The sequence below is a fragment of the Cuculus canorus genome, unplaced genomic scaffold (assembly GCF_017976375.1).
Source record: "Cuculus canorus isolate bCucCan1 unplaced genomic scaffold, bCucCan1.pri scaffold_181_arrow_ctg1, whole genome shotgun sequence".
In the NCBI taxonomy this organism is placed as follows: domain Eukaryota; kingdom Metazoa; phylum Chordata; class Aves; order Cuculiformes; family Cuculidae; genus Cuculus; species Cuculus canorus.
The window spans coordinates 1-14,925 of record NW_026527813.1 but is presented as its reverse complement, the minus strand read 5'-3'; the positions used below and the strand labels follow the sequence as shown (position 1 = coordinate 14,925).

Sequence of the window (14,925 nt, the reverse complement as noted above, 5' to 3'; positions counted from 1 at the left end):
CCGAGGGTGGGAATTTGCAGCCCTGAGGGTAGGAATTTGCAGCCCAGGGTGGGAATTTTCATCCCAGGGTGGGAATTTGCAGCCCTGGGTGGGAATTTGCAGCCCTGAGTGTGGGAATTTGCAGCCCAGGGTGGGAATTTGCAGCCCTGGGTGGGAATTTGCAGCCTTGAGGGTGGGAATTTTCATCCCAGGGTGGGGAATTTGCAGCCCAGGGTGGGAATTTGCAGCCCTGAGGGTGGGAATTTTCAGCCCTGGGTGGGAATTTGCAGCCCAGGGTGGGAATTTGCAGCCCTGGGTGGGAATTTGTAGCCCTGGGTGGGAATTTTCATCCCAGGGTGGGAATTTTCAGCCCTGAGTGTGGGAATTTGCAGCCCAGGGTGGGAATTTTCATCCCAGGGTGGGAATTTTCATCCCAGGGTGGGAATTTGTAGCCCTGAGAGTGGGAATTTTCATCCCAGGGTGGGGAATTTGCAGCCCAGGGTGGGAATTTGCAGCCCTGAGGGTGGGAATTTTCAGCCCTGGGTGGGAATTTGCAGCCCTGGGTGGGAATTTTCAGCCCTTTGGGAGGTCCTTCCCATGAAAGGAGGATATGGATGGGTCTGGGATGGATTTGCACCCAGGGAGGGGTTTGGTCTCAGCCCTCCCTGAGGAGGGAACATTGTAGAGGCCTCACAGATGCCATAATAAATGGTTCTGGCAGTGCCGGAGGGGTTTTGGCAAAGCCATGGGGTCGTGGCAGTGCCAGGGGGGTTTAGCAGTGCCGCGGGGCTCCGACAGTGCCAGGGGAGGGATTTAGCAGTGCCGGGGGGGCTTCGACAGTGCAAGGGGCGTTTGGCAGTGCCAGGAGGATCCGACAGTGCCGGGGGGGGGTGGCTCCGACAGTGCCAGGTGGGGGTTTGGCAGTGCCAGGGGGGCTCCGACAGTGCCAGGGGAGGGATTTGGCAGTGCCGGGGGGCTCCGACAGTGCCGGGAGGATCCGACAGTGCCGGGAGGATCCGACAGTGCTGGGAGGATCCAACAGTGCCGGGAGGATCCCACAGTGCCAGGGGGATCCCACAGTGCCAGGGGGATCCCACAGTGCTGGGAGGATCCCACAGTGCCGGGGGGATCCGACAGCGCCGGGGGGATCCGACATTGCCGGGAGGATCCAACAGTGCCGGGGGGATCCGACAGTGCCGGGGGGATCTAACAGCGCCGGGAGGATCCCACAGTGCCGGGGGGATCCAACAGTGCCGGGAGGATCCCACAGTGCCGGGGGGATCCAACAGCGCCGGGGGGATCCGACAGTGCCGGGAGGATCCAACAGTGCCGGGGGGATCCGACAGCGCCAGGAGGATCCGACAGTGCCGAGAGGATCCCACAGTGCCGGGGGGATCCAACAGTGCCGGGAGGATCCGACAGCGCCGGGGGGATCCGACAGTGCCGGGGGGATCCGACAGCGCCGGGAGGATCCGACAGTGCCGGGGGGATCCGACAGTGCCGGGAGGATCCCACAGTGCCGGGGGGATCCAACAGTGCCGGGGGGATCCCACAGTGCCGGGGGGATCCCACCGTGCCGGGAGGATCCGAGAGTGCCGGGGGGGAAACCGTCAGTGCCAGCTGGGGTGGGCTACATCTGGTGGTGCCTGCGGACACCGGGATGGAGGAAAGCGCAGCTGCTTCCATACCGGCACCTGCCCTTCATCATGAAGTGGCGGCAGACGGGGCGGCTCGGCAGCTCTGCGTGAGAGAAAACGGGGGGGGGGAGCGCGTCAGGGGCGCCCCGGCCCCACGGCGCCCCACGGCGGCCCCAGGAGAGGGAGCGGCTGTGGGGCTGGAGGGCAGCGGCAGAGCCTCGGCAGTGGGGCTGGCGAGGGGCACAACCCAGGCCCTGCCCCATAGCCGGGGGGGGCGGCTGTGGCCCTTGAAGGGCTGATCATCTCTGGGGCAGCTGAGCCCCACGGCGCCCCCGATCCCTGCCCCAGAGCCCCATGTGGGGCAGCTGTCTCTATGGGGTGGCTGTGCCTAAAGGGATGAGCCCCACGGCGTTCTTATCCCTGCCCCATAGCCTGGGGTGGGCTGAGCCCCACAGCACCCCAATCCCTGCCCTATAGCCCCGTGTGGGGCTGGGCTGGTCCCCTCGATGAAGCTGTGGGGCAGCCCCATAGATGCTGAGCTCTTCCTCGCCTGGCAGCCCGGTTTAACCCCTCACAGCCCGGTTTAACCCCTCGCAGGCCGGGTCCAGCCCCTGCCCTGAGCCGTCCCGCGGTTTTGGGGGGGAAAGGGGGGGTCCCTGCACTCCAACCACCCCCTGGGGAGGAGGGAGGGAGCGAGGGGAGGGGGTCTCCCCTTTGTGTCCCCCCCCTTTCCTCACAGCCCCATGGGGGGCCATCGCCAGTCGGGTCCCGTCCCCACGGGCCGGTGGGCTCGAGGGGCGGGAGGGGGTGAGGAGGGGGCTCCCCCCCCCCGTCAGCGGGGCCCCCCCCAAGCCCAGGCCCCGCAGCCGCCGCCCCCCCCAGGCATTTACCTCCTCCGTGGCCCCCGCCGTGGCCGCGGGGGTGCTCGCCGGGGTGGCCCCTGCCATGATCACTGTGGCTTATGGGGGGCCCTCCCCTTGCGCCGCCATTTGGGGGGCCCCCGTTGCGCCCCCACCCTCCGCCGCGGCACCGGTATGGGGGTTCGGCGCTGCTACGGCCGCGGGGGCGGTGAAAGGGGCCCCCCCCGCGCATCCCACTGCCGTGGGGGCCACCTCGAAGCGACCCCCCCAGGTCTGGCGCGTCCCAAAACTCGTTGCCTCCACGTTGCGGGGGGGGTGGCCCCAAAAGACGGGGACCACCCGGCATCCCCGGGCCTGGTGGGAGACTGGGCCCCCCACCGCCGCCGCCGCCGCCGTGGGGTCCTGGGGGGGAACAGAGAGAGCGTGAGCGCCTGGCACCCCTGCGCTCCCCCCCCTTCTTCGTCCCTGTCCCCCCATCTCCTCCCATTCCTGCATGAGTGTCCCCCCGTCCTCCTGTCCCCCCACTGTTCTGTTCTTTCTCCCTGCGATCCCCCGTTTTCATGTCCCCCCACTTTGTCCTGATGTCCCCTCCCATTCCCGTGTCCCTCACTGTCCCCACATCCCCCTCTTAGTCCCCTCTCTTTCTCCTAGTGGTCCTCCAATTAGTGTTCCCCATCTTTGTCCCCATGTCCAGTGTGTCCCCCCATGTTATCCCCATCACCCCTCTCTTTCTCTGCTGTCCCCCCATGTCCCCTCTGTCCCCCGTGTCCCCTACATCCCCTCTCTTTTCCCTGGTGTCCCCTCATGGCACCTGACCCCACTGTCCCCTCTCTCCGTCCCCGTGTCCCCCCGTGTCACTCACCGGGCAGGGGTCCCCCCGGCGGGAACTGCTGTAGGCCCTTTGGGCCGGGCGGGAAGCCAGTGGCCATGGGGCCGGGGCCGAGCAAGCCGTGGGGCACTGTGGGGAGAGGGGGGGTCAGGACAGGGGGACCCCCACCCCTCAAGTCTCCCAGCCCCCCCCCCCCCCTCAATTCCCCCTCTCCCGCCTCGGCAGGGACAAGGCGTGGTGACACCCCCCTCCCCCCATGCCCCCAGCTCAGAGGGACACACAGTCCCCAGGTTCTCCCCTCCCTCAAAGGACAACAGGGGGTCCCCCAAGTGTCCCCAAACCCTGCTGACCCCCCCCGACGGTGTCCCCAGGCTGAGGGGACATCCCCAGTGTCCCCATTTCAAAGGGACCCACAGGGTTGGGGATGGGGGTGCTCACAGAGCCACCCCTCCATGTCCCTATGGGGCAAAGGACAGCGTCACCAGTGTCCCCAAGTCCCTGTGGGGCAGAGGACAGTGTCCCCAGGGTGTCCCCAAGCCAGGGGCACTGCCGTGTCACTGCCAGGGCAGGGGACAGTGTCCCCAAGCCAGGGGCACCCCTGTGTCACTGCCAGGGCAGGGGACGTTGTCCTCCTGGTGTCCCCAAACCAATGGCAGCCCCATATTGTCCCCCGAAGCGTGTCCCTAAGGCCAGAGCAGCCCCATGTCCCTCCCTGTCCCCAAGCCAGGACACCAGGCAGTGTCCCCGACTCCCCTGAGCTGTCCCCAAGCGGGGCAGGGGACAGTGTCACCCTCTGTGTCCCCAAGCTGTGAGTGCCCTGAATTCCCTGTCACAGCACTGCAGTGCCCCCAGGTGTCCCCTGAACTGTCCCTGAGCCAAAAGCAGACGCTCGCGTAGAGGACAGTGTCACCACTATGTCCCCAAGCCCAGAGCACCCCGATGTCCCCACAGGGCAGGGGACAGAGCCCTCCTCGTGTCCCCATTTCCGTATCCCTGCCGGGGTCCTGTTGGTGTTCCCAAACCAAGAGCACTCCAATCTCCCCACCGGGGAGCTGGACAGTGTCCCCAAATGTCCCCAAAAGCTGAGATGTCCCTCTGTGGCACCACCCAAGCTCCTGGCAGCCCCCTCCACCCCACCCCGTGTCCCCGGCGGTGTCCCCGTGTCCCCTCACCTCCACCGGGTCCTGTGGGCTGCGCCTGCAGGTTCCCCAGCAGGTGCTTGATTTTTTCTGAATACTCCTGTTTCAGGAGGTCCTCGGCACTGTGGGGGCTCGGCCCACCCTGGGGACAGGGACAGCGGTGAGGGGGTTCATTTGGGGTCTTCTCTTGGGGAGGCACGTGAGGGTTTCTCCGATTCCAGAGTCCCTGGGTGACGTGGGGAGGGGGTTCCCCCTTTCTGGGGGCTCTGGGAGAGATGGGAGGGGGTGTCTGGGGCAGGTGGAGCCTCTGGATGGGGAGGGGGCTCCCCCAGTTCTGCGGTCTCTGAGCTGGGGGGTTCCCCTGTTCCAGGGTGTCTAGGGGAGGCAGGGAAGGGGGGGGGTGCCCCCATTCTGAGGTCTCTGGGTGAGGCAGGGGAGGGGGGGTTTCCCCCATTCTGGGGTCTCTGGGAGAGTTGGGGAAGGGGTGCCCCCATTCTGAGGTCTCTGGGGGAGGTGGTGGGAAGGGGGTTCCCCAGTTCTGGGGTCTCTGAGCTGGGGGGTTCCCCTGTTCCGGGGTCTCTGGGGGAGGCGGGGAGGGGATTTCCCCATTCTGGGGTCTCTGGGTGAGGCGGGCGGGGGGGTTCCCCCATTCAGGGGTCTTTGGGCAGAGGGTTCCCGAGTTCTGGGGTCTCTGGGGGTTCCCCAGTTCTGGGGTCTCTGGGGGAGGCAGGGAGGAGGTTCCCCCACTTTGAGGTCTCTGGATTGGGAGGAGAGGGGTTTCCTCTGTTCTGTGGTCTCTGGATTGGGGGTTCCCCCAGTTCGGGGGTCTCTGGGAGAGATGGGGGATTCCCCAGTTCCAGGGTCTCTGCATGAGGCATGGGGGATTTCCCCATTCTAGGGTCTCTGGGCACGAGGTCCCCCAGTTCCAGGGTCCCTGGGGTAAGCGAGGATCCCCATTTCGGGGTCTCTGGGTGAGGCAAGGGGGTTTCCTCCATTCCAGGGTCCCTGGGGGAGGCGGGGGTCCCCGTTTCGGGGTCTCCGTTACCATGATGGAGGTGAGGATCTCCTGGATGTTGATGTTGGCAGCGGGCGCGGGGCCCTGGGGGCTCTTCCCGGCCCCGACGCTGCCCATGAGGTTGGCTAAAATGGGCAGCAGCTTGGCCTCAGCACTGGCGTCGGCCGCGGGGGAGGCGGCGCTGGTATCCATGGTGTTGGGATACACCGCCTCCTCAGCTGAGCAGTCCTGGGGGGGGCACAAGGGACACGTTGGGGGTGGTTTTGGGGTGCCACGAAGACACAGAAGCCCGAAACAGCCCCCAATCGGCTCCCAAACAGCACTTACCTCATCCAGGGGGATCAACTTGGGGGGCAGCGGCTCGCATGATTCCAGGTCCGGCTCATGCGGGCTGTCAGGAACGCTGTTGGGGGGCAGAGGAAAAGGACGGGCTCAGTGGATCCAGGGAATCCAGTGTCACCTTCTACCTCCCAGGGGATCCTCAGGGATGTGGAGCCCCAATGGCGACTTCCGACTCAAGAGCCTCAAAACCTGAGCGTTTGTTCCCCAAAGACTCCGGATCCCAAGGATCCTGGGTGACCCCCAAAGACTGTGGATCCCTAGGGATCCCACTGGCTCCAGATCCTTGGGGTCTGGGCCCCAGCTCTGGATCCGTGGGGTAACTGGCTCCCACAATTCTCCCCCTTGGCTCTGGATCCTCAGGGATCTCAGCCGATCTGGGTTTCAGAAACCTCCTCCCTATTTCTAGATCCTTAGGGATTTCAGTGGATCTGGGCTTCAGAAACGTCCCTCCCTATTTCTGGATCCTTAGGGATCTCAGGGGACCCCTGACTCCCCCATCCAAATCCTCAGCGATGAGCTCTCCCCCTTCCAACCCCCGAAGATCCCAGAGGATCTGGGCTCCAGACTAGGGATCTAGGACCCAAAATGCACCCCCCAGCTCTCAATCCTTGGGGATCTGGGCTCCAAATTCCCTCCGGATCCACAGAGATCCCAGTCCCAAGGGATCCAGACTCCAACAGTGCGTCTGTCCAGCCCTGGATCCCTGTGGATCCTCCCACAAGGAGGACCCTCCAACCCCACGAATCCCAGCTTCCCGTGGTAGATCCACAGGGATCCCCCCAAGTGGCAGATCCCAAGGGATCGCAGGGATCTCAGCTCCAGGCTCATCCTTCAGCACAAGGATTGCATGTGCCTGATCCCAGGGAATCCCCGGACCCCGGTGAGTGGATCCAGAGGCTCTGGGTCCTCAGGGATCCCAGCTGCCGTGCACCAGCTCCACCCAGGACACCCCTGCGGATCCTCGCACCGGGAAGGATTCACCCTGTTAAGCCTTGGGAAGGGGATCAGGGCACCACCCTGATCCAAGGGATCCCAAGGGATCTCTAGGGACCCCCCACCCTGATCCAAGGGATCTCTGGGGACCCCCACCCTGATGCAGGGGATCCCTTGAGGGATTCGCCTCTCCTTGCAAGGCAAGAGGGACTCCACGGCTCCAAATCCGGCGTCAAGAGCATGCTTTTCCCCAGGGATCCCGTGGGAATCCGCTCACCTTTCCTTGGACAGGAATATCTCCTGTAGGATCCCCTTCTCACGCTCGGCCTGGATGAAGCGCTCACGGCTGCCGCTGCCCGGCACAATGAGGGGCGCGGGGAGATCGAGGAGCCGGGGATAAACCCACGGCACCTTCTCCATGGCGTCGTGGCTGAGGCGCCGCGCTGTCTCAAACGCCTCCCAGTCCTTCAGCATCTCCCACCTGGCCGCTTCGCCAAAGCCCTTCATCTTGTTGACGTTCACTGCCAGGGAAAACAGCGGCGTCACCCTCAGATCCCGGGAAGGTGGCAGGGAGGGGGAAAGGCACGGGGCTCACCTCGTTCTGTCTCATCCCACTCAAAGTAGAAGTATTGACAGAGCTTCTCTTCCTCAGCCCAGCTCACTGTTTTCTTCTTCCGGGCTTTCTTGGCCATTGGCCCGCTCTCCAATGGGTTTTCCATGGATCTGACGTCCATGCTGCTCTCGGCCAAGCCTGTGGGAGGAACCAGGGGGCTCAGCTCCCAGTGTAACCCCTGCCGCTGCTGTTTCCCCTTCCAACTTATCCTCCTTGACTCACAAAACTCCATCAGCTCTGGCACCTCCACGGCTGGATGGGCCCCAAAAAGGGACCTAAGTCGCCCAGAAAGGACCTAAATTGCCTGAAAAGGACCCAAATGGTCCTCAAGAGAGGGCGTTCCGGAATGTCCCCTTGGCTGTGGGAGGGGGGAGGTGCCACCCAACCCCCCCAGATGATCCCCAAAACCAGCACCCAGGTGGCACCCAAACCCACTCAAATTGAACCCCAAAAGGACCTAAAATGGCACCCAAAGCATGTTCCAAAATGGCACCCAGGTGCCACTCAAAAGTGCCCCCCAAGAAGGGCCTAAATCACTCCCCGAAAGAACCCAAATTGTCCCCAAGGCTCCTCAAAATGCCCCTCAAAGGCTCCACTCACGCTGAGGGGGAATGGTCTTCACTTTGATCTCCTTGGCGGCATTGGGCGCCGTGTTGAGCGGTTTATATTTCTTCTTGGCTGGAGCAGCCTCTCCAGACAACACCGAGACGCTGCGGAGCAGGAACACGTCAGAGAGACCCCAAAACCAGACCCCAGACCCCCCAAATCGGATCAGAGTTCCCTAAAAGGAGCCCCAAGACACCCAAAATGGCTCTAAGATGCCGCAAAGCCATCCCCAGATCCCCCAAAGCAGCCTCAAATTTCCCAAAACAGCTCTAAGGCCCCCCCCAAAAATCACCTCCAGATCCCTAAGAGCTGCTCTGAGCCCACCAAAGCTGCCTCCAGCCTCACAAAAGTGGCTCCAATGACCCAAGAGTGGGTCCAGGCCCTCCAAAATAGGCTCCAAGGATCCAAGAGCGGGTTCAAGCTCTCTAAAATAGGCTCCAAGACCTCTTAAAGCTGCCCCAAGACCCCCAAAAGTGGCTTCAAGAACGCAGGAGTGTGTTCAAGCCCCCCAAATTGGCTCCAAGGCCCCCAAAAGCGGCTCCAAGACCTGCAAAAGCTGCCCCCAGACCCTCAACAGCAGCTCAAGACTCCTCATCTCCATCCCCAACTCACTTTTGCCTCTTGACGGGCATTGGTTTCAGGCCGTATTTATCAGCGCCCGAAGCAGACCTCATTTTCTTTGCGGGCGCTGACGAAGGTGTCTCCATCTCCAGACCTGTTTTGGAGGGGGGAATCGCTGTCAGTCTGTCCCCTTACAGCATCCCAGGAGCGACCGCACCCTTCAAGTACCCCCAAATCCCCAAAACAGCCCCAAAACACTGCGCAGCCAGAGGAGGAATTACCAGTGGAGCGGAACTTGGCATGGCTGGGCGCCGTGGTGCGCAGAGATTTGGGTTTCTCCCGCTTCTTCTCTGGCACCTCCTCGGCTTTAGCCTCAGCTTTGGTTTCTTGGGGTTTCTCTTGGACAACCATTTTGCTTTTGTTTTCCTCTCTTCGTCTCTTTCTGTCACGTTCTGGAGGGATGAAAGAGAGGGGGGAAAAAGGGTGAGACGGTGGTGGAGGACAGAGGTGGGAGAGAAGAGGGGCGTAGTGCCGGGGCTCACCAGCGGGCTGGACGCTGCTATGGGAACGGATGACACCCATCCAGTCACTGACGAGGATGGCAGCAAGTTGGCGCAGCTCTGCCGGAGAGAAGGGGTTAAAATAGGGGGCTGGGGGGATGTTGGGGGGTTCTTTTGGGGGATCTGAAGTGTGTTTGTTTTAGGGGTGCTCACCTTCATTGTCATGCGATTTGCTGAGCCGTTTCACCAGCTTGGCTGTGTTGTTCTGGAAAAGGGGAGATGGGGGTGAGAGGTGAGGGGGGCAAAAGGCATTTAAGGGAACCCAAACTCCACCTGGGTGACCCAAAAGTCACCTCGGGGAACCCAAGTGTCATCGAAGAAGGCTCAAAAGTCACTCTGGCGACACAAAAAACACCCGAAGAAGATGCAAAAGCCATCTCGGTGGGGACACAAGCCACCCATGAGGGACTGAAAAGCTACCCCGGAGGACATAGCAGCCCCCCAGGAGACAAAAGCACCCAAGGGGACCTAAGAGTCACCTTAGGGGACCCTAAAAGCCCCCCAGGTGACTCAAAAGCCATCCCAGAGAGAGAAAAGCCACAGCAGGAGGACACAAAGATCACTCAAAGCGATCCAAAGCCACTCAAGGGGACCCGAAAACCACCTCATGGAGACAAAAGGCCCCCACACAACCCAAAAACCACACAGGAGGACACGAGAAACACCTGAAGGGACCCAAAAGCTACTCAAAAGGGACTCGAGCCAGCCCAGGGACTCAAAAGCCACCCTCAGGGACATACCAGCCCTGCTGGAAACCCAAAAGCCACTCAAGGGAGACAAAAGCCACCCTGGGAGGACATAAAAATCAGCAAGGGGATCAAAAGCAACTCAAAGTGACCCAAAAGCCCCCTTCAGGACACAAAAGCCACTTATGCAGACAGAAAGCTCCCACATGACCCAAAAGCCATCTTGTGGGACACAAAAACCACGCAGAAAGACATAAAAAATCCCTCAAGGGGACCCAAAAGCCACCTTGGGGGGAGACAAAAACCTGCCAAGTGACACAAAAGCTACAGTGAGGACACAAAAGCTACCCGCGAGGACATAAAAATCACCCAGGGAGACCCAAACAGCTCCCTAAGGGGATCAAAATCCCTTCTGGGGACATAAATGCCACCTCAGGGGGACCTAAAAGCCACTAGAGGGACACAAAAGACACCTCAAAGAGACAAAAGCCACTTGGGAGGACCCAAACATCAACCAAAGGGACTCAAAAATCAGCCTGGGGACCCAAAAACCCATCCAAGAGAACAAAAAAACCCACTCATGGGGACCCAAAAGCCGCACTGGGGGGCAGACAGGGAGGTTAACCCCAACCTGTTTGAGGTGATCCACCGTGAGTGGCAAGTGCTGCAGGGTAAGGAGGATCTGCTGCAGGAAGGCGACGTTGTTGGAGGCTTTGGCAGCCGTCAGCCAGATGTTGAGCAGCTTGTAGCCTCCTATCTGGATAAACCTGGGTGGGAGAGAGGGAAATCCATCAGGATCCGGCCAGGCCGGGGCGATTTACCCCCCAAAAAACTCCCCCAGATCCCGTCCCGCGCCGCTCGTACTTGGCCAGGATGTCCTGCGACTGTGTTTGCATCAGGATGTTCAGGTAGATGCAGCGACTCACAAGCTTCTGCGCATCCTTCATCAAGCTGGTTAACGAGAAATGAGGCATTAGAGCCCCCCCAAAACACCGCGGTGACATTAGGGGGGATGGGACATGAGACAGGGGACTTTTTTTGGGGACTCACTTGAAGATTTTGGAGATGCTGTCCATGTTCTTGACCTCGCCATTGTGGCCAAGGAAGCAATCCAAGCCCTTCAGGAGCTCCTTGGGGTCAATCGCTCCGGAGCCCATGGCAGAAATACCCTTCTAGGATTGGGAAAAGGAGGAGAAGGGGGGTTAGGACGGTGGTGACAACAGCCTGTGCCCCCCTAAAACCCCCTGCATCCCCACCAGCCCCTTGTCCCCTCCCCACTCCCCAATTCCCATCCCTTTCCAAAGGCTGACGATACCAAACAAACATTTTTCAACCCCAAAATGGGAGGAAACACCCCCAAAATGCAGCTATTGTGAGGAGGGGGGTCCAGGGGGACCCCCAAGGGACACTAAGGGGGGGGGGGTCTCACCACCCCCCTCCTCCCCGCCGAGGTGACAAAGTGGACCCTTGTTCGTGTTTCCCAGGGGGACAAGGACAAGGATTTGGGGTGACATCGGACGCAGCACGAAGGTCGAGGGGTGCACAGCAGCCCCATATTTCACCACACACAGTTCTACCTCCAGGGTTAATTAATGAGTCGGTGCTTAACGAGGCACCGAGGTGACAAACGCATTGGACGGCGGCGCAAGGATGCGGGGGACAGGGATGACGGCGCAAGATTTAGGGGTGTCACCCCCACAATACAGGCTGCAATTAAATCCATGAATTAATTACCATTGCCTATTAATTAGCTGACTAATAATTAAAACCAGTTAAGTTCCCCCTTCAAGGTTGATTAAAGGATACAGGCGGCAGAGCCCCCCCCTTTCCAGTTTTCTGGGGGGTATTTTTTGGGGGGGTCAGCGAGCCAGGCAGCAGCCGCCCCTCTGAAACGACACAAAAGCAAATTAATTCCAGCACAACCCCCCCCAAAATATCCCCCTCCCTCAAAAAAAAAAACCACAAAAACCACAATTAAAAGCCATGAGGGCAATAGATTTTACCCCCAAATTGGCCTTTTTGGAAGCACAAAGTCCTCTGCAACCTTTGACCCCCCCCGTGGGATGAGCCTTGTGGTTACCCTTTGGGGGACACAAAGGGGGGTACACGAACCCCCCCATGAATTTGGGGAGGTTCCCCTTCATTTTGTGGTCGCCCTTCCCTTTTATGGGGGGGTACACAGAGAAGCAAAGTGACCCAACAGCCCCATAGTGGGGGTGACGGCGCTCAAATACCACGAGGGGGTGGTTAAAGGGGTTTGGGGGGGACCCCAAAAAGCCCAAAGCCCCCCAACATTCCCCCCCCTCCCCGAGGGGCAAAAAAAAAATCACCTGGGGAGGGTGGAGGGCATCCCCCATTTTAGGGGAGGGGGTACCCCAGCTTTGTCTGGCCCTGCCAGCAATGGCCAAGCAAGGCCTGACCCCCCGACACACATTTGGACACCGGTTTTGCTCATTTTTCCCCCATAAAACAGCTTTTTGGGGGGACAAAAGCCCATTTTTGGCAAATGGGGGGGGGTCACAGACCCTGAAACCACAGGTGAAGGGGGGGCTACAACTTGTGTCCCCCCAAAAATGGGAAATGCTACCACTGGGCACAGCACTGGGAAGCAAAAGGCTTAATTTGGGAGGAAATGAACTAAAAATTTAATCATTTTGCTGCTAAAATTCATTATTTTGATTAAATCCCTCCGCTTCTCACCAAAATCCTTCAGATTTGGGTGTCGAGCGGTTGGCCGGAGCGAGGAGAGGGAGGGGGATAAAAATAACCCAAGCTCCCAACCCAGCGCAGCGTCCGCATGCACCGGGAAGATGGATGGGAAGAGGGAAAAAAACAAACAAAAAAAAAAACAAAAAAAGGGAGATTTTTGGGTTTTTTTGGTAATTAAAAAATCCGATTGAAATGAAGGTTGTGAAATGTAATTAAGACCAGAAAGGTTTTGCGGCTCACGGGGCGGATTGCAGTTGTTCCCCTCCCTTTTGCTGAGGTAAAACCAAGTTCCCTTCGCTTCCTAAGCCTGCACCTCTGCACTGCCAAAACGGGGCAAATTCAGGGTAAATCGGTAAAAAAAAAATTAACGAGCGAGGTTTTTGGGGGTGCGCCCCCTCCAAAAAGCAGAGGGGTTTTTTTGGGGGGGGGGGAGGAAAGCCCAGTGATAGCATTGCCCTGTCACAATAAATTCAAGATTAAATTCCTTGAGGATGTTGAATTATTTTTTCCCTACAAACCCTAAAACATAGAGAAAAGGGGAAAAAGAAAAAGGGTAAAAAATTATAAAAATTCAACCGAATCCTGGGGTTTTTTTGAGGAGGAAAAAGGGGATTTTTGGCAGAACCACAGGAAGCAGCGGGATCGCTCTACGGCAACGGGAGCCTGCGGACAAAAGCCGAGGGGGGGGGGTTGGTTAAAGTGGGGTTCGTGGGGGGTTCATTGGGATTTGGGGGGATTCAGGGGACCCCAGCGGAGCGCGGTGGGAGGGGTTTGCCGGTTGCATCAGCCGTTGGCGAGGCCAGGCGCCATCTTAGAAGCCGACAAAAATCAACCAAAAATTGGTTTTGGGTTTTTTTTAATACTTGGGGGGTACACACACATACACACGATACAGATATCAAAGCAAAATCAAACGACCCCCCCCACCTCCACCACCACGCGACCTCGACGCCAATTAACAGCGATTAAATCCGACGGGATTCACGATTCGCGACACCCACCACCACCATCACCACCACCCACCCCCCTTTCACCGAACACAAAAAAAGGGGCTGCAGAGCTGCCAAAACCTGCAATGAAATAAATAACATCAAAATATTGAAGGGGAGAGAAAAAAGGGAGGGGGAAGAAGAAAAATGACTTTTAAAGGTGAAAAACTAGAAGACAAAGCGCGAGCGAGCGGCTGCGCCATCTTGGCCCTGGAGCTCCGCGGCCGCATTATTTTTTGGGGGTGATCGGGGGTGGGGGGGAGAAATTTGGTTGTTTTTTTTTAACGCCAACCCTGACTTTTTGCTTGAAAAAAAGCAATTTTTTCATTTTTTTGGGTAAAGCCAAGCCTGCCTCGCAAGCTTTATTGCTAACCCCCCCTCCCCAGCATTTCCTCTGCGCAAAACAATCCTAAAATGGCACTTAAAAAATAAAAATCTAAATCATTGTTTGAACATCGAATCGCCCCGAACCACCCCAGATCCGCTGCGTTTCCAGAGCCGCCCCGCAATCTTTATGTACAGATTGCTCGCTCGGGTTTCTCCCCCCCCTTCCCCCCTCCCCATCACCAGCCCTCAACTCCCTCCCCCTCAAATTTTCCATCTCCCCCCTCCCCGCCAAAACCAAGCGATTTGGGGTGTTTTGTTGATTTTTTTGTGGGTCCCTTTTGGGTTTTGCGTGAGAGCTCACCGACCCACCGGCTCCCACACCTTGTTTCTGAACAAAATACCCCCAAATTCCACGTTTTAACCACTTTGCAGCAAAGCCCACGTCCTCCTCAAGCACACTCGGGGCTCTTCCTCCCATTTTTTGCTCTTTTCAGGACAAATAAAGGAGTTTTCAGGGGCGGGGAATTGGATTTGTTTTTTTGAGGGGAATTCAGCTGGTTGAAAATTCAACACTTACTATCCAACAATTTTTCTCACCGACAGCACTTCAAGGTTTGGATTTCAGTATTGGTGGTGGTGTCAGAGCGAAACTTTGTTTTTGTTTTGCAGCTTGATGGGTTTTTCTAAGTGGTTTGGGGTTTTTTTCCCCCTAAAAGGCTGAGTTTTTTTCAAGCTAAATGATGGAAAAAGGATTTAAAAAGCTGCTTTTTTTTTTTTTTTTTTAAAAAAAAAAAAGGATTTCTACCTTTGTTCTCTGGGGGTAAAGAAGAGGGAGAATATGTTTTGAGATGGCAGTTTCCTTCGAGTTTGGAACGGCTTCCAAGGACAGTCCAAAGGACGGAGGCTGCGCTGGCAGCTCTTCCACAGCACCGGGAAAGGGGGGGAAGAAAACGTGTCCTTCCCCCCCTTTTGTCTTTGTTGGTTTTGTGTTTGTTGTTTTTTTTTGGTATATTTCTGTATGGGTTTTTGTATTGTTTTGTATGATATGGTTTTGTCTGCTGTTATTTTCTCGTTGCAAAGGCGACGGCGTCTCTCTCGAAAAGAGCGACCACGAACCTGGAGCGGGGAAAAAAAAGGAAC

The 14,925-nt window shown here is 58.4% G+C and overlaps 1 protein-coding gene across 1 annotated transcript; it reads right to left on the bottom strand.

The window, feature by feature from the left end:
* Window positions 1-2,667: 2,667 nt before the first annotated feature.
* LOC128850683 (serine/threonine-protein phosphatase 1 regulatory subunit 10-like) lies at window positions 2,668-11,667 on the bottom strand. The gene is given in 16 exon segments (XM_054055663.1): window positions 2,668-2,747; window positions 2,750-2,878; window positions 3,339-3,434; window positions 4,478-4,586; window positions 5,490-5,687; window positions 5,787-5,862; window positions 7,012-7,255; window positions 7,330-7,485; window positions 7,948-8,057; window positions 8,566-8,668; window positions 8,796-8,966; window positions 9,057-9,134; window positions 9,228-9,279; window positions 10,392-10,527; window positions 10,625-10,711; window positions 10,811-11,667. Coding segments are annotated over 16 exon segments (1,932 nt in total). The 5' UTR covers window positions 10,918-11,667.
* Window positions 11,668-14,925: the final 3,258 nt, after the last annotated feature.